This window comes from Hippoglossus hippoglossus, chromosome 12 (genome assembly GCF_009819705.1).
Source record: "Hippoglossus hippoglossus isolate fHipHip1 chromosome 12, fHipHip1.pri, whole genome shotgun sequence".
In the NCBI taxonomy this organism is placed as follows: Eukaryota; Metazoa; Chordata; class Actinopteri; order Pleuronectiformes; family Pleuronectidae; genus Hippoglossus; species Hippoglossus hippoglossus.
Window position 1 is genome coordinate 19,960,651 of NC_047162.1, and position 27,731 is coordinate 19,988,381.

A 27,731-nucleotide genomic window follows, 5' to 3' on the forward strand; every position below is an offset into this window, starting at 1 on the left:
TTTTCTTCATTTACATGTTTCTGCCCAGGTGCTACTGCGTTGTGTCACTTTGAAGGTTGTTGCTGCAGAGAATTGTGGGACAGCATTTTCTACCTTCCTTTTATACAGAATGGTTCCGTGCTTCCTCTGTTAAAGGAGACAGAAAGCACTGGAGCTCCTTTCCTCATCAATTCAATCACGAATTCAAACAGCTCTTATTATGGCGGCAGCTCAGTCTGAACTTTCCAGAGCAAAATAAATGTTATTAAACTGAAAATAATGCAACATAGGAATGAGTTGTTCCCACAGGGAGAGTAAAGGAATGTGTGTAATGGACTGAATCACCTGTCACAAACATATTGACTTTACACAGAAACTATGACTAAACACACAGATGTGGGACTTTGTGGAGATCATGTAGAAAATTACTGAGACATCACAGATGTGAGAGTGGGGGGGGGGTCTATGGGGCTGTTGAAGGCTCCTCTGATTGTTCACTCTCTTCTCCAGAGTCGAGGTCTCACCTATCTTCTCCACGTATCTCGCGCTTCACAGCAGAATAGAGAGTGAAAATTATTTATCACCACAGTTTCACTGTTTATCTGTCTAATATGTCACAAACATCACTATTTGCAACACTTCTTATATCCTTTCATTTGAAGATCAAAGGCATTAAACGCCATACAGGTATGTGATGTCATCAGGGTGTCTTTAGGTGATCTATTGGAAGCATGGATAGATATATATAAGTGAAGCTATACAAAGTTGTGCATTAGACTAACCTAGCCTGTAAAGATTATAGTGTTAGTGCATCTTGACGTTGGTTGCCACCCACCAATAAACCGAACAAAGAAGAAGACAATGAAGAAGACAAAGAAGAAGATAGTGACACACAGACAAGAGAGACTGATATTATTGGACATTTGTTAACAACGATCCAACAGTGATTAAAAGTGACTCTGTTCCAACATGAAGAACGAGAATAAAGTTGACGTCAGGGTGTTGAAGGTCGAACTCCAGCAGGCAAAGACAGATCTCGCCTGTCAGGCTGAGAGGGTCAGGGAGCTCCAAGCTCACCTGCAGAAGGAAATTAAAAGGAACATGTTTCTCTCACACATGATTGTGATTCATACAACTATGCTGCAGGAGAAGCAGAGCTTGATTCAGGAAGAGAAAGACAAGTTGGACAGGCTGAGATTCGATTATCAGCAGCAATCTCTGGAAGCAAAACAGTGCAATGATGCACGAGAGGCTGATATTCGTGGCATAGCGCTTCTGGAAGGACACATCTTGGAGTTTAACAGCAAGCTCAACATGGAGAAGAACAACATAGCGGAACTGGAAAAAGAAACTTCCAGTCTCTCATACATGCTCCAGTCAGGGACCCAAAAGAACAAAGCTCTGTTGAAAGTCATAGAGGATCATGTTTCTGAGGTAGAGGAGGGGAAGATTATGGAACAGGAGCTGAGAGACCTTCTCGAGAAAGAAAGATACTTTAGTAAATGCGAACTTGAGGCATTAAATCAAAATCTTCAGGATCTTGCTGCGGAAATGAAAGACTTGAAAAAGAAAAACTTAAAGCTAACAAAACTGCTCAAGATTGAGAAGGACATCAACGAGGCCAATGAAAAAGAAGATACCAGAATCTTTATCAGGCTCGAGGAAGAGATTGGGAGAAGAAGATTTCTGTCCAAAAAGGAGGAGGGTCTTAACACTGAAATTCAGAAGGAGGCCATAAGGATACTGGAGCTAAAAGATCAGCTGCAGAAACTAAATAGTCTCCATCAGCAGGAATTAGAGGCAGCGGGGCGAGCTGAAGAGACTCTGTATCTGGAACTGGAGAAGCTGAAAATAGCCAACACTGAGATTCCCACCAAAATGAAGGCGGAGGAAGCGCTCAGTCAGAAGCTCCAGATAGAAACCAACCAGCTCTCTGCCCGTCTGGAGGCAGGGATGCAAGAGAACAAGTACTTGATTTCTCTAACTGCCGAGCTGCAGAAGAAGCAGAACTGGAGACTGGGCCTGAACAACTGTCTGCAGATGGAAAAACACACCCATCAGCAGAAGGTTGAGGCTCTCCGTCAGGAATTGGTGAACCTGGAAGACAATAACCTTGATGACATCATCAAGCTCCGTGCTGTGGAAGTGTCTGATCAGACCTTCCAGAGAGAAGCTGTCCACCTCCGGGCACAGCTGAGGGAGTGTCAGGAGGAGTCCCTCACACTTTCGGAGCTAGAGCCTGTCTGTGTAGAGAAAGTTAGAAAAAAATCAAAAAGGCCTCCATTCCTCAAGCGACTCCTACACTTCTGTGGTTTTTGAAGGAGGGCAGAAAAAGGAGTCCTCAAACGAATGAGATTCCGACATCTCAACACGTCAGCTGACCAGCTGAGCCCTAACCTGACCTGAGAAAGGTTTAACACTGACCGAGCCTAAACTAACCCTGACTTAATTCTGACCCGGACCCAGCTGGTCCCCTGAGGTCTGAAGTTCCTTGTCTTCACTGTGTCATTGTGGCTTTTCCTGTGAGTGCTACACTTTTCTCCCAAACACTAATGATGTGAGAAAAGTGAGAAACACTTATTGAAGTTGGGTCGTGTGTAATCATCACTGTTTGAGTGCAGCAGGATTATTATACTAAACATCAAGTTAAAGGAAAGTTAAATATATATTTTATATATTAAAACAATAAAGTTAAACTGTGGAGTCATATTAAATCACTTGACTCAGCGTCAGTGCTGATTCATCAGTCACACTATGGTTTCCCTCTCCTGGTCACAATGTATGGACTTTGTTCACCAACAACTCCAGCACTCTAATTTCAACCAAACAAACATCAACAATTTTTGTTCATTTTCTGTTTTCCATTCCTGACATTTGAAATTGTCAGCTTTATATATAATTTGGGGATTTTATAGTAAGTGTCTATGGGAAGTTTCAAGAGTGGTGACATCACCTGCCTTTGATCTTGGCCTTTTAGCATCAAACATTTTTAACTTGATTTGTGTATATATAGTCATCTTTCTATACAGTCAATGATCATCTTTCTATTTATATTGATCATTGATTATCTATATATACATGCATATATATATATATATGCAAGGTGAGTTTGATTCAATCACCAGCTGCAGCTCTGTTAGAGACGTGTGGCGACTGACGTCACTGTTCCATAGATCAGCTGTTGACATGAACCAGAGTTGAGTCACCAAGTCCACAGGGAAGACAAATAACCTGATATCTTATAAAGTTTATTAAATGGACACTGAGCAGTTGGTGAACGTCACATGGTCCTCAGAGGAAATGCATGTTCTTAATTTCTGTCATGTGAGTCAGTCCTGTCCTCTCAGTCAACGAGAAGATGTATTATTACTATTGTGGCGATTTGACATAAGATGCAGAATAAACATAAACATAAACATTTAAATATTGATCACATAAACAATTCAAAATGACACGAATTAAAGTTCTGAGCGTGTGAACGTGATCATCGAGCTGCTTTATTAAACCTAAAGTGAGGTCTTCTGGGAAGTGTTTAAAACCAGTGAACGTTTTAACCATGAGATTCTGCAGAGCTCAGGGTTTGGACGTTAAAGTGACGTCAGAACGTTTTCACACTGAATTCTTTCAAAATAAAACTCAGACAATGTGTGAATAAATGAAAATCTGGCACGAACGTGTATGTGATCATACATTTTTCATCATTATCCAACAAACATCTTGTCTATAGTGAAAATGATGGTCTTTATATGAAAGGTCTATTGTAAACACCAGTGAAACTTTAATTAGAGTTTATCATGAGAACAGTGTTTTCATAATAAAAGCTTTGAACTGTGAAGGCAGAGGAAGACTCGGTTTGATCTTCCTGTCAAGAGAAACCCCGGATGTAGGAGTGATATACAGGTGTGACCGCTTCCGGTTTACAAAGAAGAAGAAGGTTTCATGGTCCGCCTCTGTCACGTGAGTAGCCCTGTGGAAGGGGAGGAGTGGACAGCCAATCAGAGCAGAGAAGTGCTGGTCTCCATGGTAACCAGGGTTCGTTTGGGGAAGAGCAGCTGAACATAAAAACCTTTGTTTCCGAGGATCGAAGGTAAGATCCATATGTTTCTGATTGATAATGATCAAGAGTCTTTGAAATGATGTGTTCAGACAGGAAGTGACGTCCGTGAGTGATTTATATATTTATATTTAAACACTGCGTCATTCTAACAGAACAGGTGTAAAACTCACCTGGTCACACTGTGAATGAAGATGGACGACATGACGGCTCCTTAAAGTCAATAAATCACATTTTATTTATATAGCCCATAATCACAAATCACAATTTGTCTCATAGATCTAAACAAGGTGCAACATCCTCTGCTCTTGACAAGTGAAGCCAAACAATCACGATCCCTTTATTTAGTTATTTGATGATATAAAAACAGCTGAGACTGACTCATGATATGTGGAGAGGTTGTGTGGGCGGGGCCTCGATACCACAGACTCCAAATTACATCATCCCCACAAGATGGCAGCGCTCGTATATGAGATATTTTTGTTTAATTTGTGGATGTGGAGACAATGCCGTCCGTCTTTTTATACAGTCAATTATCGTCTTTATATACAGTCGCTGATCGTCTTTATATACAGTCGCTTTATATAACTGTTTACCTTCAGAAAGAGTTTTTAATATAAATAATTAACAGTAACACTTCCTGTTTGTGATGTCACAGATGGCGGGGACATCGAGACACGATCGAGAGATGATGATGAACGTCAAACGTCAACTCACCGAGTGTTCGGACCCGGTGGAGAGACTCAGACTTCAGTGTCTAGCACGAGGGTCGTCAGGGATCAAAGGTCTGGGAAGGTGAGTATATGAAGACAGTGATTGTATAGAAAGAGGATCGGTGACTGTCTATACAGACGATTAGTGACCTGTCATGTGTTTATATGTTTGTCAGAACCTTTAAAATAATGGACGATGACAACAACCGCTCTCTGGACTTCAAAGAATTCCTGAAGGGTTTGAACGACTACGGGATCCTGATGGAGAAGGAGGAAGCTGCGGCTCTGTTCCAACACTTTGACCGTGACGGGAACGGGACCATCAACTTTGACGAGTTCCTCATCACTCTCAGGGTAAATTAACACGGACGAGTCGCTGCACATGTTACACGTGTTCGTTCTGTCACGTCTCTTAACTTCCATGACCTGGTGCCTGCAGCCTCCCATGTCCAAGGCCAGGAAGGAGGTGGTCATGCAAGCGTTTCGGAAACTGGACAAGACGGCTGACGGAGTGATTACTGTCGAAGACCTGCAGGGGGTTTATAACGCCAAGTACCACCCCAAGTACCAGAATGGAGAGTGGACAGAGGATCAAGTCTTCAGGACGTTTCTGGACAGCTTTGACACTCCGTACGACAAAGATGGAAAAGTAATGAACTGTTGTTTTCAGGTGTTTGAACCTTCTGAGGGTCAGTGAAACATCTCGTGTACAGTTTGAACATGAAATGACAGAAGTGTATATTCATGTGGTCTCACTCTCTGAAGGTGACGCAGGAGGAGTTCTTCAATTATTATTCTGGTGTGAGTGCGTCCATCGATACAGACGTCTACTTTATTGTGATGATGAGAAATGCCTGGAAACTCTGAGTTAGCGTCGCTCTGGTAAACAAACCGTTCTGGTGATGGGACGAGGGCAGAGTTAGAAACGTCTGTGGTTCATGTTCTACGGGATGTCTCCTCATGATTTCACCTGGACATGTTGTATGTTGTATGATTTTTATTTTAAAACAAAAGAAAAACTCTTATAAAATCTGTAATTTATTTTTGTATTTGGCCAGAGAAGAACAATCATACAACGTACAAACGTCAGAATGAGATCGACTGGTGGCAGATTCCATCTTTAATGTTCCTACTGACTTTGAATCAAACACTTTTCTACAAACTATTTTATATTCATCAATCAGACATAAACCTTCAGTCTTCCCTTGTTCACTCTTCACTTGTTCACTCTCTACGTGATCATTGTTAGCCAGCATTAAACATTCAAATCCAATATCTATGATTGAAAGAGAGAAAATAGAATAAAAGAAATCAAGTTTAATACACACACACATATATATGAATATATATATTTATACTATATATACTGCAGCTAGAACATGTGTGGGAGTTAGATGACGAACAATAGCAGATCACACGGTTGCCACCTCGTCATATTCACCTGGTCACTGTGATGTCATCACTAACATGTTTCTTCTGTCAATAGGTGACGAAAGACGAGTTCATCAACTACTACTGTGGCGTCAGCGCCTCCATCGACAGCGACGTCTACTTTATTCTAATGATGAGAAACGCCTGGAAGCTGTGAATCAAACCAGTGGACGTGAACTTTCATTGATAAATGATAACTGATCAATAATCGATCAATCAATCTGGATGCATCAGCAAACAATAACCATTATGATTGTTGAATTGATTATAAATAATTATTTATTATCGCGGTTTATTAAGCGATTTTGATACATTTTGTAAAGTAGAATATTAATTTTGTCCAGAAGGTAAAGATGAATCACTATTTTGTAGTTTATTGTATATTGATCTGCAACATGATGAACTTTGTTTCAATGAAGAATTAAACATTATGACGTAAAACTACAGCATGTTTAATTAATACAGTGTGAAATATAACACTTATATTAATGCTGAGGGGGTTAATCATGATATGCTGCATATGTTCATGATCCTCAGAGGATGAATTTCAATGAACCTCTGGCTGAGGCTGATGGGAATTAGTTCTGCAGGTATCAGCTCATAAAGCGTAACTGTTGACCTGATGATGGCGCTCGATGAAGAGTCAGATTCCCCTTCACCAAATATTCACAAGATAAATGAGAAACAGAGCTGCTGGTGTTTGATGAGGAGTCAATGAGGTTTATCCTCTGAGGAACATGAACACAGTAAGCATGCAGCCAGTCTCTGGATTTCATTTGCTAGTCATTGTTTGTTAATGTCTGTGCCAATCACAGCCCATCACCGACTGTGACTGTGCGATATGACAGCTCGTTATTTCGTGATCTGGTGTGATAGTGGGTGTTGTGGGCGGAGTCGGGCCGACGGCAGGTAAACAGCTCATACCTGCAGCAGGTGTGGTTTGGGAGTGGATCCATTAGCTGATGTAAGAATAATAGTTGTGTTGAGACAGGTCTGAGATTTGTTTGTTCCTGGTGATTGTTAAAGCTGCGGAGCTGCTTCACACACTCGGACTTTATGTGAGGACTTGACGATGACCGGGCAATATTACCCTTACTCCAAGGTAAAGGTCACATTTATCACCTTTAACAGATTTAACAGCTTTAACAGCTTTAACAGCTTTAACACCTTTATCACCTTCAACACCTTTAACACCTGTTTCACCTGTATCACCTGTTTCACCTGTATCACCCGTATCACCCGTGTGGCTCTGACAGTAGACAAGTCTGTTAATGTTCACACCATCAGCAAGTTTCACTTACGTAATGTCAGATAAGATCTTTGCTCTGAAGTGGAGGAGAGTTCTTCACATTTACGACTCTGTAAAATACAAGTAAAACTTATTTATTCAAAAGTTTACCGAAGTAACTTAACTAAAAGTATCAGTACTACTGTGTCAAATACTCCAGTATGTGTAAAACTCTTACCTTCAAGAGTTTACCTAAGCAACTTGAGTAAAAGTATCAGTGCTACTCTTTAATACACTCTAATACACCCAAGTTTCTTTCATTCAAAGGTTTACTTGAGTAACATAAGTAAACGTGTCAGTACTACTCTGTTATACACTCTATTACACACTTGTCTCTTTGATTCAAATGATTACTTCGGTAACTGAGGTAAAAGTAAAAGTATCAGTAACACTCTGTAAAATACTGACAATAAACTTACATTCAATGGTTTACCTGAGTAAAAAGTAAAATAATTTATACATATACTGAAATACTCTGCTTTGCATTTTTATAAATTGAATACTTCCATTTTCTGTAACTTTATACTTTATACAGTGTGATTTGCAACTTTGACTAAAGATTTTAAATGTGCTAAAAATAGTGACTTGAGACATTATTTGGTGTCTCCTACTTTTCCCATGATGCAACGGGACATGTAGTCACCTGTAGTCTGAGATGAGACAGAGGCCTGATCGCTGCCCCCTGGTGGTGTTTATGACCTCTGAAACTTCTGAAAGCTTTTTGAGTTGTGATGTGTTTGATGACGAGTGAAAGGTCAGAGGGCACGAGGGTGTCCCTGTTGTCATTGCCTAGCAACAGAGCACGTGCACGTCGTAACCTCGAGGTCCATGAAGGCAGTGTCGTCACTGTCAAACAAAATCACACCTGTATGACATCAAATGTCTCACCTCTGACGTCATACAGGTGTGTGACGCTCTTCTTGCTCCGTCTGTTCACAACTCCTGGTCCAGACAACATCTTTTTCAAAGATTCAAAAAGTGTACATGTTGTTGTGTTGTTGTGTTGTTGTTTACACATCTGACACAAAAAAGTGACAGATACTCAGATGAAAAGAAAACAATACATGAACGCTGATAACATTTTAAACAATAAAACAAAATACAAATAAGTATAAATATGAATAAAACTTCGACCCTCAGTGATCTTAGTGTGTGTGTGTGTGTGTGTGTGCGCGCGCGCGCGCGCGCGTGTACACCGCAGAGACCTGGCTGCAGTCCAGGGAAACAGCCAATCAGAGAGCGCGGTGTGTGTCAGGAAGTGCGGTGTGTCTGTGGATCATCTGCGGTTCACCTGCACGACCCGGAGGAACCAGAGGAACCAGGGGAACACCTGAGAACCGGAGAACCGGAGAACCGGAGAAAAGCGGAGAACACATGAAGAACACATGAAGAATCGAACCCACGGAGCCGAACTCCACCCAACAAAGTGTCCGAAACCCTCCCCCTCCCCGCCGTGGACAGGCGGGCTGTTCACCTGCTTCAGGAGGAAGTGAAGGAAACACCGCTCTACTGGTTCTAATGGAGTTTAAATAATCCACAGGTTCTAAAGGAGTTGAACTGTTCTACTGGTTCTAAAGGAGTTGAACTGTTCCACTGGTTCTAAAGGAGTTGAACTGTTCCACTGGTTCTAAAGGAGTTGAACTGTTCTACTGGTTCTAATGGAGTTTAATGGATTCTACTTATTCTAAGGGATGACAATGTTCTAATGGGAACTGAAGCGTCATAGTTTGTTCGAACAGGAGGAAACACGAGCTGGAAGATGTCTGTGAACGAGCTGTACACAAAGGTGTGTGTGTGTGTGTGTGTGTGTGTGTGTGTGTGTGTGTGTGTGTGTGTGTGTGTGTGTGTGTGTGTGTGTGTGTGTGTGTGTGTGTGTGTGCGCGTCTGTGCGTGTGTCTGTGCGTCTGTGCGTGTGTGTGTCAGAACAAACCCATGTTCTAAACTTCATGTAAATTCAAACTTTATGTCACTCACCTGGTGACGTCACTGGGTAGCAGGTGATGACGTGTTTCGGACCCCAGCTGCCTTCAGTGTAAATGTTGTTTCCAAAGTTAAAGTTCAGGTGATTTGTTCTAAGTTCCAGTTTAACAGCTGATGGATCTTTGGGTGACTTCTCACACGTTGTTGCTCCTGGTTACAGGTTGTTTACTTCAAAATGAGAAAACGTAAACACAACAGCGATCAGCTGATTCACCTCCGGCCGACAGGTTGTACTTTAGAAACTTTATTCAGCAGATTGAGCTGAAGGCTCCCCCCCCCCCCCCAGAAAAACCTGTAAAGTGTCAGAGTGAGTCCATGTGAGGAAACAGCAGGACAATGTCTGGAATCTTCCCAGTGAGCGAGTGGACGTGTTGATGACGTTTCTAACACGTGTCGAAACTGGAAGAACACAAATATGTCAGGATGAAGAAGAGGAGCCGTGCTCGTAGAAGACGAAGACGTCAACACATACCAGAGGTTTCTGCCTCTTTACACCGACTTCAACCTGTCCTGCGCTCTGATTGGCTGTAGGTGTTGGAGATTCTTCTAGATATGTCACCTTCTAGATCTTTAAAGAGTTCACGCAGAGTGAGAATCAATGTGTTGTCCGAGGGAAACGTTCACATGTTTGTGCTTCTAGAAGATGATGAAAGTGGCTTCATGAAACAAACAGTGACTATGAGATTATTAGATGAAAGAGTTTGTTGTTAGCTTGTGTTTTTTGTTCTGCTCTGGTTTGAAACTAGTTTCAGACAAAGGGATGAATGAATCTTTGTCGTGTGGGGGAGGGGTCCTCCTGTCTGACTCACTTCAAACTGTTTGAGGAGAATATTGAAGAGTTCCTGTGAAGCGGCTGCAGGACTCATCATTAATGAGGAACTTAAATCCTCTTCACCTGCTGAGACACATAATCCAGACCGAGGAGGGGGGGGCAATCCTGCAGCTCCATCTGGTTTGTGTTGAGTCACAGTCTGTCGGCGCTTTACTTTATTATCAATCTAACTATTATTTCTAGTCTATTAAGACCCTGCACACTCTCACTCCTCACAGCAGCTGGGAGTTTATAATAAATAAAAGATATATTTATTGTCCCACACGAACAGAGTGAGGAGGAGGGGGGGGGGGGGGGGGGGGGATTCAGGGGTTGTCAGTTTGCCCCCATCTGTCTTTTAATCAGATAAAGTGGAAGTCGGGTTGTTGTTGGGTGGAGACGGATTTCGAACATGTCACATCTGTGGGTGGGATGGAGACACTGTTAGGGGGGGGGGGGTCCCATCAGTAACCCTCCTCAGTTCTAACACCATCACTCATGTAACAGGTGGATGTAGGATGGTGTGACAGGTGTTGACTTCCTGTTGGTCACACCCAACTGAAGGCTGATGTTGCTCAGTGAAACCTGAGACCTCGTCTGTTCAGAGACTGAACTACAGGCTGGTAATCGATCACAGAGTTTATCAATCACAGAGTGTATCAATCACAGAGTTTATCAATCACAGAGTTTATCAATCAGAGAGTTTATCAATCACAGAGTTTATCAATCACAGAGTTTATCAATCACAGAGTTTATCAATCACAGAGTTTATCAATCACAAACTGTGAACAGTGATTTGTTTCTTTGAGGCGTCAGATTAAGTTTCATGAAACTGATCCAGTTTCAGTTTGTCTCATCAGACCCTCATCAAACATTCCTGTAGGCATGAGAACATATACACACACACACACACACACACACACACACACACACACACACACACACCTCATTACCACTTGTGTGTCTGACACAGTTGCTCGACATGCTGGCTTCATGCTGCGCAGTGATTGGTCGGTTTCTGACGTGTCCCAGATAAACACACTGTGTTGAGGTCATGCCGTTACTCAGCTCTTCTCTGATTGGCTGCCGCAGAACATGAATGAACATAAAGATAATTGTTCTTTTTTACACTTCACTGGATTTATTTACAAAGACGTCGACTTTAAATGATTTTAATAATGTACAGTTTGTCATTACAGATAGTTGTGAGTTATTGATAAAAAGATTTAGAATCTCAGATCTTTATTTGTTCCACAACCAGTTTAACGCTGGTTCTTCATGTGGAGTCCTCCAGAGAAGTGACAGGTTCTGATGCTGTGTGATGTTTGTTTTTAACCTCTGAGCTTTATGAGTTCTGTGGAGTAAAGAAGCTGAACTCTGGAATCAGAACCTGATCCGACCTGATGACGTGTGTTTCAGTTCACTCGGGTTTGGATCCCGGACCCTGAGGATGTGTGGACGGCTGCAGAGATCACCAGAGATTACAAAGAAGGAGAATCTGTTCTTCACCTCAAACGTGAAGATGAAACGGTAAAATTCACATCAACCTGTTATTTATTAAATGTTTGATCCAGGAAGAAACGTTCCACATGGAAACAATGAAAACAGATCCCCACTGAAGTCGTCTGTGTGACACCTGTGAGGAAGAGATGACTGAGACGTCACAATGAGATATTGATTGTGTGTTGATCGATTGGTTTGCCTGGTTCTGTCTCAGCCTCTGGAGTATCCTGTGGGTCCAAAGAGCAACCCTCTTCCCTTCCTCCGTAACCCCGACATCCTGGTCGGGGAGAACGACCTCACGGCTCTCAGCTACCTGCATGAACCTGCGGTGCTACACAACCTCCGGGTTCGATTCGTGGAGTCCAACCACATCTACACATACTGTGGTCAGTCTCATTGATCTCATCGATCTCCGATCAGTTGTCTCTATCATTACAATCGCATACAGTGCATGAAGCTCAGGCTCTGTGTGTGTGTGTGTGTGTGTGTGTGTGTGTGTGTGTGTGTGTGTGTGTGTGTGTGTGTGTGTGTGTGTGTGTGTGTGTGTGTGTGTGTGTGTGTGTGTGTGTGTGTGTGTGTGTGTGTGTGTGTGTGTGTGTGTTCCTCAGGGATTGTTCTGGTGGCCATTAACCCGTATGAGCAGCTGCAGATTTATGGAGAGGAGGTCATTAACGCCTACAGTGGACAGAACATGGGCGACATGGACCCACATATATTTGCTGTGGCTGAAGAAGCGTACAAACAGATGTCCAGGTCAGATCTGAAGCTGAAGCTGTTACATATTATAAACAGATTCAGCAGCAGCAGTAACACTTTCCACCCTGTTTCGTCGCTGTTGTGTAGTTAAATGTAATGTTTGTGTTGGCTCTGCAGAGACGAGAGGAATCAGTCCATCATCGTGAGCGGAGAATCTGGAGCAGGAAAGACGGTTTCTGCAAAGTACGCCATGCGTTTCTTTGCCACAGTGGGAGGTTCAGCTAATGACACTAACGTGGAGGAGAAGGTCTTGGCCTCCAGTCCGATCATGGAGGTGAGTGATGATGTGGATGATGTAACCTCGGGGGGGGCTCCATGTTAAAAAGTCTTTTCTGTTCCCTTCAGGCCATTGGAAACGCAAAAACCACCCGAAACGACAACAGCAGTCGCTTCGGAAAGTACATTCAGATCGGCTTCAGTCGACAGTACCACATCATCGGAGCCAACATGCGGACGTACCTGCTGGAGAAGTCTCGGGTTGTTTTCCAGGTCAGTTGGATCTGACGTGTTTTACAGGATTCTGGATTCAGCCTGTTCGTTATTTATCTGTACGACATGTTTTACAGGCTGAGGACGAGAGGAATTATCACATCTTCTATCAGCTCTGCGCTTCTGCCAGTTTACCAGAGTTTAAAGACCTCAGCCTCAGTAAGTCCACACACGACCAAACCTGTCTTCTGTGTAATGACCAGCAGGGGGCGACTCCACTGGATGTTTCTGTAGAAGTCTATGAGAACACGACACAACTTCTCACTTTATAACGTCAGTAAACATTAAGGAGTTTATGTCTCAGTCTCTAGTTTCAAGTCTTCTTCAAACAGCTGATGTTCATTTAGTGAATTATGATCATTTCGAGTCAAACAGACCATAAAGCACCGGATGTGTTGGGGGGGATACCACAGTGTGATTGACAGCTAGTAACATCCAATGGGTGCAGGTGGGCGTGCAGTGTCCTCGAGCTCTCAGTCTGGCTCCGCCCCCGGTCCTTCAGACATAGTTACTTCTAGTTTAAAAAAATCCAAGATGGCGCTGGACAAAACGCTGGCTTGACAGATGGTGTGAACGTATCTCACTTCCTCTTCTGACCTGACGTCCGGTCTTTCGCTCTAACGACCATTCGCCTTCGTCTCAGTGAAACCTCGACGTGTTCTGTCTCTTGCAGCCAGTGCAGAAGACTTCACCTACACGTCGTTAGGGGAGAACATCTTCATCGAGGGAGTGAACGACGCTGAGGACTTAAAAAAGACCAGAGAGGCGTTCACGCTGCTGGGTGAGATCCGACCCTGAGCTTCATCATCCTCCATCTTCATCCCCATCAGTTCTGTGGTCTGAATGTGGACGTGAGACATGTGATGATAGAGTCAAACATCTGTTCAACATCTGTGTGTGTGTGTGTTTTTGCAGGTGTGAAGGACAGTAGTCAGGGCAACATTTTCAGAATAATGGCGTCCATCCTTCATCTGGGGAACGTAGAGATCTGCTCAGAGAGAGACGGAGAGTCGTGTCGTGTCTTGGTAAGCCCCTCCCCCATGTAGACAACTCACACACGTTTGGCGGTTGTTGCCTCTAACAGGAAGCGTTGTGTGTTACAGAAGGACGACGCCCACCTGATGCACTTCTGCCGGCTGCTGGGGGTGGAGCTGAAGCAGATGGAGCATTGGCTCTGTCACAGGAAGTTGGCTACGACCTCAGAGACGTACGTGAAGAACATGTCCAGCAAGCAGGCCGCCAACGCCCGTGACGCCCTCGCCAAACACATCTACGCCCGCATGTTTGACTGGATCGTGGAACACATCAACAGGTCTCTGCACACGTCGTCCAAACAGCACTCCTTCATTGGCGTCCTGGACATCTACGGGTAAGAAGGACAGACCATAATACTCTGGTTTCTAGAATGACAGTTTCTTAACCTTAGAGAACACCAGTGTTTGGTCACTGGTGTTCTGTTCGACTTTGTTTCTCTAACAACCGGAGGGGAGCATATCGTAAACATGATCCCCTGTGGCCCCTCCCACAGTCCAACTGATTCATTATCAGGTTCTGTAGAAATCATAGATTGTAAATAAAGATGGACGACATGACAGCTCCCAAATGTCAAGCCAAAGCTTCTTGATCTCCCCCTGGTGTCTGGCTGCAGGATAGATCCTAAACACCTCCTCCATGTCAGCAGATGGGACATGGACCAAACTAATAGAAAATGAGATGTTCAATAAATGTCGTAGGTCGAAGGTCGAGGTTTTTGTTTGAACTAAACTGTCTGTGACTTTCTGCAGGTTCGAGACGTTTGAGATCAACAGTTTTGAACAGTTCTGCATCAACTACGCCAACGAGAAGCTTCAGCAGCAGTTTAACTCTGTGAGTTTTCTTCTTCTTCTCCTCCTCTCCTCCCTGCAGCTGATGGAGCTGATTGTGTTTGTGTTGTGTTTGTGTTTCTGCAGCATGTGTTTAAACTGGAGCAGGAGGAGTACATGAAGGAGCAGATTCCCTGGACTCTGATCGATTTCTATGATAATCAGCCGTGTATCGACCTGATCGAGGCTCGACTCGGCATCCTGGACCTGCTGGACGAGGAGTGTAGGGTAGGATGACTTTGTTCCCCCCCACCTCCTCTTCCTCCTCCTCTACCTCCTTAACGAACGTTGTTTTATCTTCTGCTCGTTGTCACGTTTCAGGTTCCGAAGGGAACCGACGTGAACTGGGCTCAGAAGCTCTACCAACATCACACAAGCAAAGCTCAATTTCAGAAACCTCGTATGTCCAACACGTCCTTCATCATCATACACTTCGCTGACAAGGTGAGCTCAGGACGCCCCCCCCCCCCCCCAAACACAAAAAAACACAAAGAATCCGTTCAATGAGAAAAGAATTCAACGCGTTGACGAGAAAACACGAGATGACAGATGAGCTGATGATGTCATTTCCTGTTTGGACAGGTGGAGTATCAGTGTGAAGGTTTTCTGGAGAAGAACCGAGACACCGTGTACGAGGAGCAGATCAACATCCTGAAGGCCAGTCAGGTAAAGTCAGAAAAGTCTAAATAAAGGTGATTTAAATGAAATCTGACTTCTGCCTTCAATCTTTATAAAATGTTGTCGCTGCCTCTTCTCGCAGCTTCAGCTCGTAGCAGATCTGTTTCACGAGAAAGACGATGCCCCCCCCTCAAAGAACTCCAGGGTGAACGTCCGCGCAGCCAAGTCGACTCCGCGAGCGCCCAACAAGGAGCACAGGAAGACAGTGGGACACCAGGTGAGCTGAGCGCTGCAGGACCGTTCGTGATGACGTCTCGTCGCTGTTACTCATGTTTTTGTGTTTGATCCAGTTCCGCAGCTCTCTGCATCTCCTCATGGAGACTCTGAACGCCACGACGCCTCACTACGTCCGCTGCATCAAACCCAACGACTTCAAAGAGCCGTTCTCGTGAGTCCACCATTTATTTCCTCTGAGGCCAAAGGTTAATGACTGAAGGGTTCAGGACAGACATGTACTTTCAACCACAGACTGTAAATAAAGATGGAAGCCACATGTCCACTTCCTCCAGAAATGAAGCTCAAATTTTCCGGATACGAACGCTTGTGGTGATGCACTTGACCAATCAGGAGTCAGTCTCGGCTGTCAATCATGACGTCTCTGCCCGTTTTTATATCATCAAATAACTAATTAGAACAAAACTGATCAGAAACACGAACACTTACACGTACGACAAAGAAAAACAAAAAACAAACACCTAATGTGTAATGATGAAATATATAATAAGTAAATAATAAATGTATAATAGTAAAATGATAATTGATAAGTATTGATGAGTGACGGACACAGAGCTGCAGCTCGTGGTTGTTTCTGACTCGCTGGATGTTTTCAGCCTGTTTCAGATAAACGCTGCTTTGTTCGGTCTCGACCTCCTGACGTCTCCGTCACGTTAATTAGATGAAGAGTCACATGTTCCAGACTCAGGTTCACTTCAACGTCTCCTCACTCGTCCTGCTGCCGTCTGTCTGTGTTGTGTGTGTGTGTGTGTGTGTGTGTGGGTGTGTGTGTGTGTGTGTGTGTGGGTGGGCGATGCAGCAAACAAAGAAGAGGAGGTTGGACTTCACTTACAAACCAAACGTTAACTTTGGTTCACAGGTGATTTGAATGTGTTTCCTGTTTGTCGCTGCAGGTTCGACTCGAGTAGAGCGGTGCAGCAGCTCCGAGCTTGTGGCGTTCTGGAGACGATCCGGATCAGTGCGGCCGGATACCCGTCCAGGTGAGTCCACGCTGTACAGACTGATCTCAGGTCTGTGTTTCTGCTTCAGGAGCAGCGACATCTTGTTGTTGTTGTTGTTGTTGTTGTTGTTGTTGTTGTTGTCGTTCTCCTCTCAGCGAGTCAGTGTGAAATCTAATAATCTGAGTTCCTGAGTGACACCATGAGAAACAACAAGTTACATAACTAAAACATGTTTGGATACAGTTTCCCATCAATATTATTTGAGACTCAAATGTCAAAGATTCTAAATCTGAAGTTTTACTTTATAAGCCATCAACACTGGTTTAAATATATTAAAATACATTATTATCATCATTAAACATGATTTTATTTAGTTGTTTAAGATTTGATTATGAACCATCAGAAATATTTAGGATTCATTCACATAATTTAACTTTAAAATATTTCTTCACGTGGTTAAGGGAGAATAATTCAGTTTTGGTGTTTTTCATCTGTCTATTTACACACATATGGAATATTAAACATGTTCTTTTATACATATTTTATATTGTTTACGTCACATCAGAAATCCTCAGGTTTATTTACAACATGTGACACTGATGGAAGCAGTTATCAGTTTATTTTGAAGAGATGACCGTGTGTGTGACTTCCTGTTGGCAGGTGGACGTATCCTGATTTCTTCAGCAGGTATCGAGTGTTGATGAAGAAATCTGACATGACGTCATCTGATAAGAAGCTTGTCTGTAAAAACCTGCTGGGGACGGTGATCAAGGTCAGAGCGCAACACGTTTAATACACGTCAGGGGGTCAGGGATCAGATCAGGTATCAGATCGGGGATCAGATCAGGGATCAGATCAGGGATCAGATCAGTGATCAGATGAATGGTCTGTTTTCCTCGTGTCTCAGGAGCCAGACATGTTCCAGTTTGGAAAGACGAAGATCTTCTTCCGGGCGGGCCAGGTGGCGTACCTGGAGAAGCTCCGCGCTGATAAGTTCCGAGCGGCGTGCATCAAGATCCAGAAGACGGTTCGAGGCTGGCTGCAGAGAGTCCGATACCGAAAGATCCGCAAGACTGCCATCACTCTGCAGAGATATGGCCGAGGTTACCTGGCCCGCAGGTCAGTGTCCTGCAGGACGATAACCGCCACTGCGTCGGTTACAAACTCTATAGTTTTAGGTTATAGGTTATAGTTTCCATTCAACATCTTATAGAACAAAGAAAATGTTTTTGATGTGAGATAATTTATTGTAAAATCTCTGTGATTGAACATGAACCAGGTGGTTTTTCACTTTGTTTGCGTCTCATCTTCCTGTCGTTGTTTCTCCTCAGGTACGCCGAGTACCTGCGTCTGACTCGAGCAGCACTCGTCTGTCAGAAACAGTATCGGATGGTGAGAGATCGACGGGCGTATCTGAGGGTGAGGAAGGCGGTCGTCACCATCCAGGCCTACGCTAAAGGGATGTTCACACGCAGGATTTACTGGGAGGTAAGAACACATTTGGTGTCGTTGAGGTCTGCACTGTGTTTGTGACTGATGGTGAGATGTGATGAGGACTCTGTAGTTCTGATCTCTGCACGCCCTCCTCTCACGTCACGTGTCTCCTCCTCAGTTCCTCCTGCATCACAAGGCCATGATCATCCAGAAGAGCGTCCGTGGCTGGTTGCAGAGGAAGAAGTTCAAACGTGCACGGAACGCTGCCATCATCATCCAGTGTGCGTTCAGACGCACGCAAGCCAAAAAACTACTCAAAGAGCGGAAGATCGAAGCTCGATCAGCGCAACATCTGAAGAATCTCAACACAGGGATGGAGAACAAGATCGTCCAGCTGCAGAGGAAAATGGACGACCAGGTATAGCTCCACACTCAACATGTCGAACCAGGGACACGACCGTCGCTCTACTGTCACTGCTGCTCAGACTCATACTTAATCTTTTCCTGTTTCAGTCTAAAGAATTAAAAACTCAGAACGTGCAGCTGCAGACTGTGAACGTCAGTATGGGCTCGGAGGTGAACAAACTGCGGAAGGAGCTGGAGCAGGTCCGGGGTCAGCGCGGCGAAGGAGGTCAGCTGACGTCCCTGCAGGACGAGCTGGAGAGGCTGAAGGCGGAGCTGCAGGAGGCGCACGCTCTCAGGAAGAGACTGGAGGAGGAGCACGGCAGCGAGAAGATGAGCCTGGAACAGGTGAGTGTGAAGTCTGTCCAATCATTGACGTGTTCGAGTCACTTCCTGTGATGATGTAACTGATGATGTAAGTTACGTCCTTTCACCTCCATGACCTCAGAGGGTGGAGGAGCTGGAGAAAGAAAACTCTCTGCTGAAGAGTGAGAAAGAAGAAATGAACCAGAAGATCCTTCAGCAGACGAAGAACTCCCAAGGTGAGACTTTACCTCCTCCGTGCTGCTGCTGCCCCCTGCTGGTTTCATCTCCACACTGTTAACTGTAAACCACAGGTCTCTGGAGTCAGCTTGATGTAATGTGCTACTTCACCACTAGATGTCAATAAAGTGGTGAAGTCTGAACACTGAAGCTGATGACAGGAGGTGGAACTGTGTCACTGATACTGTGTGTGTGTCTGTGTGTGTGTGTGTGTGTGTGTGTGTGTGTGTGTGTGTGTGTGTGTGTGTGTGTGTGTGTGTGTGTGTGTGTGTGTGTGTGTTCCAGACATGGACAGCAGTGTGTCTCAGACAGAAGTGTCTCTTCAGAAAGAGCTGGACGCAGAGAGGCAGAGATACCAGAACCTCCTCAAAGAGATTTCCAGAGTGGAGCAGAAATATGAAAACCTGAAGGAGGAGCTGTCTCTCACCAAGGTGAGCGCTCACCTGGCTTTAGGGCGGAGCTACTGCCGCTCCGGTCCACGTCTCCGCGCCGTCGACACCTAGTGGCCGGAGGTGTTATGTTTTCAGGGTTTCTGTCTGTCTCATTCTTTGTGAAGACGATATCTCAAGAACAACTTGAGGGGATTTCTTCAACTTTGGGGTTAGGGTTCAAACTTATTTGATTTTTGTGGTTAAAGGTCATCGCAGCCCTGAGTCAGCTGGACAGCAGCTACGTTAGAACAAACATGATTCATAGTGTCATATTTACCGAGGTCACTGTCACTACTCCAACTTTGTAACGTAGCTTCAGGAGGTGGGAGCCACCATCGCCCCCTGCAGGCAGATGTCATCAGTGGGTCACGGAAGTTATTTTACTATAAAGATGTTTACTGACACTTACAGCCAGGATTTAAAAATCTGCTTCACTCTCCCATCCTCCTCCAGTTCCAGCCCGGCCACATGAGGAACCCATCCAACCAGAGCAGCCTGGAGTCGGACTCGAACTACCCGTCAGTGTCCACGTCGGAGGTCGGCGACACAGAGGACTCTGTCCAGCTGGTGGAGGTGAGGCTGTGAGGAAGTCAAAACACAACGTTCACATTTAAACCATCTGACCAGGAAGAGAAGAGAATTCATCTTTTCAGATTCAAAGACGTCAAGTCTTTCACGTTACTTTCCAAAATTTGATAAACTGTTTGTGGTAAGAGCGGACGGACGTGTAGATATGAAACATAAAGGAAGATGATTGGATCAGACAGTGAACGTGTGGATCTGCTGGTTGGTTTTCAGGAGATGGGCGTGGAGAAAGCTGCGATGGACATCAGTCTGTTCATGAAGCTGCAGAAACGAGTGCGAGAGCTGGAGCAGGAGAGGAAGAGGCTGCAGACCAGTGTGGACAAGATGGAGGAGCTCGCCAAGCACAGGGTGACGACTCGAATCAAAGGTTAATGAATCGTCTGATAGTCCGAGGACGTTTCACTGACAGATTTGATTTGTTTCTGTCGTAGAGCTCTGAGCCGAGGAGTCCCACGTCTGAGCTGGAAATTGCAGATCTGGCCTACAATAACCTGAAGGTACGAAACTGAACAGATTCAAGATAACAGAACGTTCCATTGTTGAATCAGTGGTTTTATATTTCTAAACATGTGAGTTTAAATAATCTGGATGATATAATCTGTCTCTGCAGAGAGAGGAGCTGGAGTCAGAGAACAAGAAACTGAAGAACAACCTCAACGACCTGAGGAAGTCCATCGCTGAGCGAGCAGCTCAAAACAACTCGTCCAATGAGCTGCAGGACGGCTACAACCTGCTGCTGAGTCAGCTCAAATCAGCCAATGAGGAGCTGGACGCCCGCAAAGAGGAGATGCTCATCCTCAGGACTCAGATCGTCAAAAACGCTCAGCTCCAGGAGAAGAACCAACAAGTTGTGAGTTTGACAAGAAATTTGTTGATACGAACCTCAAACAAAACTGTCACAGAGGAAAACGTCACCTCCAGAGTTGAAAATGTTTTAATGATCAAAACAGTTCAAAACTACAGAATCGTCTGCGTAAAACTGTGACTTTGTGTTGACTTCAGGTCTTAAAACTTATTTTACAATCTATTCTAATTCCATTTCCAGAAAAAGATCCTGAATACAGAGTAAAGAGAAGCGTCTCTAGCCATGAGCCCTGTGGGACACCATAGTCTAGTTACAGATTACAGGACTTGGCTCAGTTGATGTTTTCAGTAACTCTGTGTTTCCTGTGTTTCAGCAGCAAAGTAATAATGCTCCAGAGGCTCCAGAGGCTCCAGAGGTTCCAGAGGTTACTGAGGTTCCAGAGGTTACTGAGGTTCCAGAGGTTACTGAGGTTACTGAGGTTCCCGAGGACAAGGAAGAGGCCCTCAAGGCGTATCAAGGACTGACTGAGTCTAAAAGGTCAGTGACATCATCACGGTTTTCCCGCTCGGCAGGACTCACCTGTCCATCAGTGTTCGTGTCCTGTCGTCCTCTGACCTGTGATGTTGACACCACAGCTGCAGGTCGACTCAGTAACGCAGCTCACTCACGTGCATCTTGTTTTATGGCGGTGGGCGGGCCTGATGCTTGGCACTAGCGCAATTTTCATAACAACAACCAATCACAGTTCCCCGTTGGGCTTATGCGCTAACGTGCCATGCTAGGTAGGTTGAGCAGCTGCCTCGTCTCTCCAGGTCGTCCCGATGTCAGTAGCAACTGTACTCACCTCTATTATTATTATTATTATTATTATTATTATTATTATTATTATAATAATTTGATTTATTCAGATGATACATTTTCTATTTTGTGTTTTTCATTTATACTGTTTTCTACATTGTTTCTCACAATCTGTTGTTTCATCTTCTTCCATTTGTCTCTGTCTCTTTGTGTCTATGTCTCTTTGTCTCTGTCTCTTTGTCTCTGTCTCTTTGTCTCTGTCTCTTTGTCTCTACGTGTCTCTGTGTCTATGTCTCTCTCTGGTTCTCTCTCTCTTTGTCTCTGTGTCTTTGTCTCTCTGTGTCTCTGTGTCTTTGTCTCTGTCTCTTTGTGTCTTTGTCTCTGTCTCTTTGTCTCTTTGTCTCTGTGTCTCTCTGGTTCTCTGTCTCTTTGTCTCTTTGTCTCTCTGTCTCTCTGGTTCTCTGTCTCTTTGTCTCTCTGTCTCTCTGGTTCTCTGTCTCTTTGTCTCTCTGCCTGGTGGACACCAGTATCCAGCAGGACTGGTGTTATCTGAATGAAGATGGAGAGCTGGGTTTGGCTTATCAAGGCCTCAAACAAGTTGCCAGGTTTCTGTCTTCTCACTTTTTTATCTTCTTCTTTTTCCAAACTGTGACTGAGCTGAGTCTTTGAGTCTTTGAGTCTTTACACTCTGACTCTGCCATCACGCAGGACGGACACACGGTGCACGAGGTGTCAAACACAAACTGTTTATGTGAAACATGTTCTCTTAGGACGTTACTTATAGAAAACTGTTTGTTTGTGTGTTTTGTGGGAGTCAGGCAGGTGAAGGTACCTGTGCTGTGTCTGCACCATAATACCTCCTTAAATCAGGAATACCACCTTAAAAAAGCACCTTAAGACAAAATACTCATGTCTCAACATCTAATGTTCACACGTTGACATCCTCCTGCTCCTCCTTGTCCTCCTGGTCCCTCCAGGCTGTTGGAGGCTCAGCTGCAGACTCAGTCCAGGCAGCACAAAGACGAACTGGAGGCTCTTCACACTCAGATCGAGCTGCTGAAAGCCGACATCGAGAAGAAGCAGGAGATCCTCAACTACACCATGTCCCTGTCCCCTGAGGCCCAGGTGGATTACAGCGTCCAGCAGGAGATCACACGACTCACCAACGACAACCTGGTGAGGAAACCAATCACAACACGGAGGGACTGAAACGTTTTGGGTTTTCTCATGTCTAATTTCTGTGTTTCCTGTTTCCTGCAGGACCTCAAGGAGCTGGTGGAGAAACTGGAGAAGAACGAGAGGAAACTGAAGAAGCAGCTGAGGATCTACATGAAGAAAGTCCAGGAGTTGGAGGGTGAGAGGAGAAGACGGACATGCAGCTGATCATTTGACTCTGATTGAGATTCATGTCTCACGTCTCTGTCTCTGTCTCTGTCACAGCGTCTCAGGCTGCAGCTCTGAGCAGCAGATCCAGACCTGAACTGAGTCGTCAGGTGACCGTCCAGAGGAAGGAGAAGGACTTTGAGGGGATGTTGGAGTACTACAAGGAGGATGAAGCTCTGCTGGCCAAGACTCTGATCACAGGTATATTAATGAAGCTGGTTAGAGGTTGTGGCAGCATCAGGCTCAGTGGAACCATCAAACCCTCTGTGGTCTGCATCAAACATCCAACATTAGACAGGAATTATTCACAAAATCGTGTCAGTCGCCTCGAAATTCACAATTTCTTGCCATTTGTTTGCATGAAGTGAAGAAACTTTGTCATGGTTTTAGACATGAAGCCCAACACGGTGTCAGCGACCGTCCCCTGCCTGCCGGCGTACATCCTCTTCATGTGCATCCGCCACGCCGACTACATCAACGACGACGAGAAGGTGGAGTCTCTGCTCACCTCCACCATCAACTCCGTCAAGAAGGTCCTCAAGGTGCGAGTCGGTCCTCCACACTTCTCTCTAACCTGCGTGTTCTTTGGTTTTTATATATTTAAAGTATTTTCTTTTGTTTGTAGAAAAACAGCGATGACTTTGAGACGACGTCCTTCTGGCTGGCCAACACCAGTCGTCTGCTTCACTGCCTGAAGCAGTACAGCGGTGACGAGGTCTGACACGCGCCTCACGCCTCTGTACACGTAGCTGTAGGACGCAGTGATTCGTCAGCTGACGTCAGTTATTTCACATTATTGTGTCGTTCCTCCTCCAGGTCTTCATGACGCAGAACTCGCCCAAACAGAACGAACACTGTCTGAAGAACTTTGACCTGGCGGAGTACAGACAGGTGCTGAGCGACCTCTCCATCCAGATCTACCAGCAGCTCATCAAAGTGGCAGAAGGCATCATACAGCCAATGATCGGTGAGTTTAACAACTGTTCACTTATTCTATCTGCGACACTGAAACACCTGACGTCTCCGTTCATGACGTCCACCGGTGTGAGGCCTGTGACCTCAGACGTGTACAACTGGTGTACTGGTGATAACTTGTTGCACAGACACAGTTTGTAGCTTGTTTTGTCTGCAGGACATTTAATGAACCGGGTCCGTCTCTCTCCCTGTGTCTGCTGTCCCCAGTGTCCGCCATGTTGGAGAGCGAGAGCATCCCCAGCCTGGCGGGCGTGAAGCCGATGGGCTACAGGAACCGTTCGTCCAGCATGGACACTGACGGCCCCAGCAGCTACACTCTGGAGGCCCTAATCAGGCAGCTGGGACAATTTCACAGTATCATGAGGGACCACGGTCTGGACCCCGAGATCGTGGGTCAGGTGGTCCGACAGCTGTTCCACTGCATCAACGCTGTCACGCTCAACAACCTGCTGCTACGCAAAGACGTCTGCTCCTGGAGCACGGGCATGCAGCTCAGGTACCGTCAGCCTGGACAACAACAGCTTCTGATTGGACCTGATTCCACACGGTTTGAGTGATTGACTCTTTGTCTCTGTGTCTTTGTATCTTTGTATCCCTGCGTCTCCAGATACAACACCAGTCAGTTGGAGGAGTGGCTCAGGGGAAATAACTTGTATCAGAGTAAAGCTGCAGCGATTCTGGAGCCGGTCATTCAGGCCGCTCAGCTGCTGCAGGTGAAGAAGAAGACGTCTCAGGACGCCGAGGCCATCTGCTCGCTCTGCATTGCCCTCACCACGCAGCAGGTCTGGTCACATGACACACACATCACTTGTCACTGCGTCATGATATGAGACGATGCTGACGTGAGGTTCTGTCTCCTGCAGATTGTGAAAGTCCTGAACCTCTACACGCCACTGAACGAGTTTGAGGAACGAGTCACGGTGTCGTTCATCAGAGACATTCAGGTGAGAGTCCGAGTCCGAGCTGCTCCTTCAACGCAGGCTATCGCATTGTTGCGTTATGGGTCAGTTAATGAACAGAGCTGTTTCCATCCTTTGGAAACAGGTTGACGCACCGTGCATGTGAGCCTCTGTCCCCTAAACCCAGGTCTCTGTTCCTCCTGCTCTCTGACACGTCCTGATCAGTCCAGGGATCGGTTCTTCTGATCAAAGTCAAATCAGTCATCGAAATAAAAGAAATTCTGTCCTGCTGATGTGACGACAGTGTCGTAGATGTGCACTCGTGCATTGTAAGCGTGATGTAATGAGGTGAATTCACCAGCTGGACACATGTAAAGATTCGGTCCAGTTATTTCTCCTCAGTGTCAGTTTGAATCATTTATATATTTATATACATATATTCTGAAGCTCTACATGTGTCGTTCATAAAGGTATCAAAATAAATCGTTGACTCAGTGTTAAACACGTGACTCTGATAAGATATAAGATTATTTTCAGATGTCAGGACAGACGATGTGTTTACTGTCTCCTGTGTCTTTATGTGTCCAGACTCGTCTTCAGGTGAGAAACGATCCTCCTCAGCTCCTGATCGACACCAAACACACCTTCCCCGTCCTCTTCCCGTACACGCCCTCCGCTCTCAGCCTGGAGACGCTGCACATCCCTGCCTCGCTCGGCCTCGACTTCCTCGTCAGAGTCTGAAGTGACAGAGACTTCCAGGACGGACTGACCACGCCACTCCACGGACGCACAGACACGTTTCTTGCTGCGTCTGTCGACCTGTGATGGATTCATTGGGTCACTTCTGACTTCCTGTTTGACGTTGAACAGTAAAAACCTCCTTTATTAACTCAGCACCTGTCAGATCTGACGTCTGTCCTCCAGCAGAGAGCATCGGAGCTGCTGCTTGTCTCCATGTGTCGTCTCCGGACGAGCGTCAGGAACAGGAAGTGTCCTGGAGGATAAGGAAGGTCAGAGGTTGGAGAAATGATATTTCAGGATCCACAAATAAAAATCTCCTTCACTGATGGCTCTGAATAAACATCAGTAACATTTATCTTCACGTCGTCTCAGCTTCTAGAATTATTCACGTTCCTGAAGTTCTTCCTCCTCATGTGATCTGATTCTTTAGATTTAATATAATCGTTTCTTGTGCCTTTAACTTTGGCAGATTCACCATCAGTGACTTTTCAGCTTCTGTCGTCTTTTAGAAAACTTATAAACGTGTTATAAACGTGATGTAATAGATCCGAACACGTTTTACTGAGTAAATGTGCTGAACTGACAGAAGAAAAAGAGACAGAACGAAATCTTTCACTAAAATATCACAAAGACGACAAGTTTAAATGTGCAACAATTTCCTCAGGTGATGTTATAAACTTTATATAAGTTAATATGTAAAGAAGTAATATAAGTGAAGTTCTTATCAGTGGATCATGAAACGAGTGAAGTTCTGACGTGTTTCTAATTTTTTTTTCTAAGTTTTTAAAAATGGAAATTAAAATCAATCAGATTCTTTTCTTTTTCTTTTTCTCTTCCCAGTGATCAGATCAGTTTTAACCTTCACCTCGATGCTCAGGTCGTGTTCAGCTATTTGTTCACAGATGAATCCAGTCTTCCATTTTATTTTAATATTGTTTTCTGTTCTGTTGATTTTATTTTTTTATTTTTGTGGAAAATAATTTTACTGACGTTTTGTCTTCTCTCTGCTCATTTAACGTTTCTGTCTCTCTGTGATTTATACGAAGATATTTAGATATTTGTGGTGACGCTAATTTATCACTAAAGTAGAGGAAACACCGATGTAATGTGCTGCCCCCTGCTGTCTGAGAAAAGACTGCGCTTGTCTGCCGTGCCATTATCGCTGATCAATACGTCTGATTGTCTTTTACACTAAACTGTTGAAGAAGAAAACGTTTGTTAATTAATTCTGAGTAAAGCTTGTTTAAGAATTGACGTAAGGATGAAGTTAATGAATGGTGGAAAATGTAAAAAATTGATGTTTAATAATCAGAAATGTATTTTTCACAGGATTAAAATCAGCAGAAACATTTCAATTGTGTTTGATGTCAGCATCTTGTCGATGAATAAAATGTTTGGTTTTCAAGAACTATAAAATTTCATGACAATAGTCAATAATAATCAAATATTTTAACACTGAAAGATGATGTATATTATATATTTAACATCATAGACCTAACCCTAAAGAATCTAAACAATTATGGTTTTATGAGTGCTATTATGGTTACATGAGTGAACATTAAGAATTACTTATTTTAATTATTTTATTTCTGTTGATGTATAAACATTAACTTGATTGAATTCTCTCTCTCTCCCTCTCTCTCTCTCTCTCTCTCTCTCTCTCTCTCTCTCTCTCTCTCTCTCACACACACACACACACAGACACACACAGACACACACCCTGCAGCTGTGTGAACCTAGTGCAGAGTTGTTTCCCACAGCAGCTGTGTGTGTGTGTGTCAGTGTGTCAGTTGTTCCAGATGTTTGTGAGTGGCTCCGTGGTTTACCTGTCACTCAGGTGACACTGATGATTTCAGGAATTTTGCACACATGTCACTGACAGATACACACACACACACACACACACACACACACACTGTGAACACTCCCCTAATCACACTGTCCTCTTTTTTCAGCCTCTGTCTCAAATACATGATTTTAGCTCCTGTCTCTTTAAGAAAGCCCACTCTGCTCTGA

The 27,731-nt window shown here is 44.5% G+C and overlaps 3 protein-coding genes across 7 annotated transcripts; all 3 read left to right on the top strand.

The window, feature by feature from the left end:
- Positions 1–948: 948 nt before the first annotated feature.
- Positions 949–2,298, top strand: LOC117772212 (coiled-coil domain-containing protein 89-like). The gene has a single exon (XM_034603185.1). The coding sequence runs from the start codon at positions 949–951 to the stop codon at positions 2,296–2,298; it is 1,350 nt and encodes a 449-aa protein (XP_034459076.1).
- A 1,611-nt stretch (positions 2,299–3,909) lies between these two features.
- Positions 3,910–6,614, top strand: capslb (calcyphosine-like b). 3 transcript variants are annotated; one of them, XM_034601656.1, is made up of 6 exons: positions 3,910–4,066; positions 4,692–4,828; positions 4,923–5,100; positions 5,186–5,395; positions 5,512–5,547; positions 6,233–6,614. In XM_034601656.1, the coding sequence occupies exons 2-6, from the start codon at positions 4,692–4,694 to the stop codon at positions 6,332–6,334; spliced, it is 663 nt and encodes a 220-aa protein (XP_034457547.1). In that variant the 5' UTR covers positions 3,910–4,066; the 3' UTR covers positions 6,335–6,614. The 3 variants fall into 3 exon arrangements, with proteins under 3 accessions (XP_034457547.1, XP_034457549.1, XP_034457548.1); XM_034601658.1 differs by having other exon boundaries at positions 5,512–5,628; positions 6,233–6,384; XM_034601657.1 differs by lacking the exon at positions 5,512–5,547.
- Positions 6,615–7,144: 530 nt separating this feature from the next.
- Positions 7,145–26,542, top strand: myo5b (myosin VB). 3 transcript variants are annotated; one of them, XM_034601490.1, is made up of 39 exons: positions 7,145–7,279; positions 11,676–11,786; positions 11,974–12,145; positions 12,368–12,512; positions 12,633–12,789; positions 12,861–13,004; positions 13,082–13,163; positions 13,678–13,785; positions 13,920–14,029; positions 14,108–14,373; positions 14,789–14,870; positions 14,954–15,094; positions 15,188–15,310; positions 15,449–15,532; positions 15,627–15,761; positions 15,835–15,932; positions 16,672–16,758; positions 17,380–17,491; positions 17,627–17,838; positions 18,051–18,207; positions 18,332–18,571; positions 18,667–18,903; positions 19,004–19,097; positions 19,384–19,529; positions 19,983–20,102; positions 20,328–20,462; positions 20,546–20,611; positions 20,725–20,964; positions 21,293–21,456; positions 22,695–22,893; positions 22,978–23,071; positions 23,158–23,301; positions 23,491–23,642; positions 23,726–23,815; positions 23,917–24,067; positions 24,283–24,571; positions 24,683–24,857; positions 24,939–25,019; positions 25,563–26,454. In XM_034601490.1, the coding sequence occupies exons 1-39, from the start codon at positions 7,250–7,252 to the stop codon at positions 25,713–25,715; spliced, it is 5,526 nt and encodes a 1,841-aa protein (XP_034457381.1). In that variant the 5' UTR covers positions 7,145–7,249; the 3' UTR covers positions 25,716–26,454. The 3 variants fall into 3 exon arrangements, with proteins under 3 accessions (XP_034457381.1, XP_034457383.1, XP_034457382.1); XM_034601492.1 differs by having other exon boundaries at positions 7,250–7,279; positions 21,296–21,456; XM_034601491.1 differs by lacking the exon at positions 7,145–7,279 and adding an exon at positions 8,685–9,251 and having other exon boundaries at positions 25,563–26,542.
- The last annotated feature ends 1,189 nt before the right edge of the window (positions 26,543–27,731 follow it).

Coding starts and splice junctions, on each gene's coding strand:
- LOC117772212 (XM_034603185.1), top strand. CDS start 949: ATGAAGAACGAGAATAAAGTTGACGTCAGGGTGTTGAAGGTCGAACTC.
- capslb (XM_034601656.1), top strand. CDS start 4,692: ATGGCGGGGACATCGAGACACGATCGAGAGATGATGATGAACGTCAAA. Junction 5,101..5,185: donor AGTTCCTCATCACTCTCAGG/GTAAATTAACAC, acceptor TGGTGCCTGCAG/CCTCCCATGTCCAAGGCCAG. Junction 5,548..6,232: donor TCTTCAATTATTATTCTGGT/GTGAGTGCGTCC, acceptor TTCTGTCAATAG/GTGACGAAAGACGAGTTCAT.
- myo5b (XM_034601490.1), top strand. CDS start 7,250: ATGACCGGGCAATATTACCCTTACTCCAAG. Junction 13,005..13,081: donor AGTCTCGGGTTGTTTTCCAG/GTCAGTTGGATC, acceptor CATGTTTTACAG/GCTGAGGACGAGAGGAATTA. Junction 23,816..23,916: donor AGCAGTACAGCGGTGACGAG/GTCTGACACGCG, acceptor TTCCTCCTCCAG/GTCTTCATGACGCAGAACTC.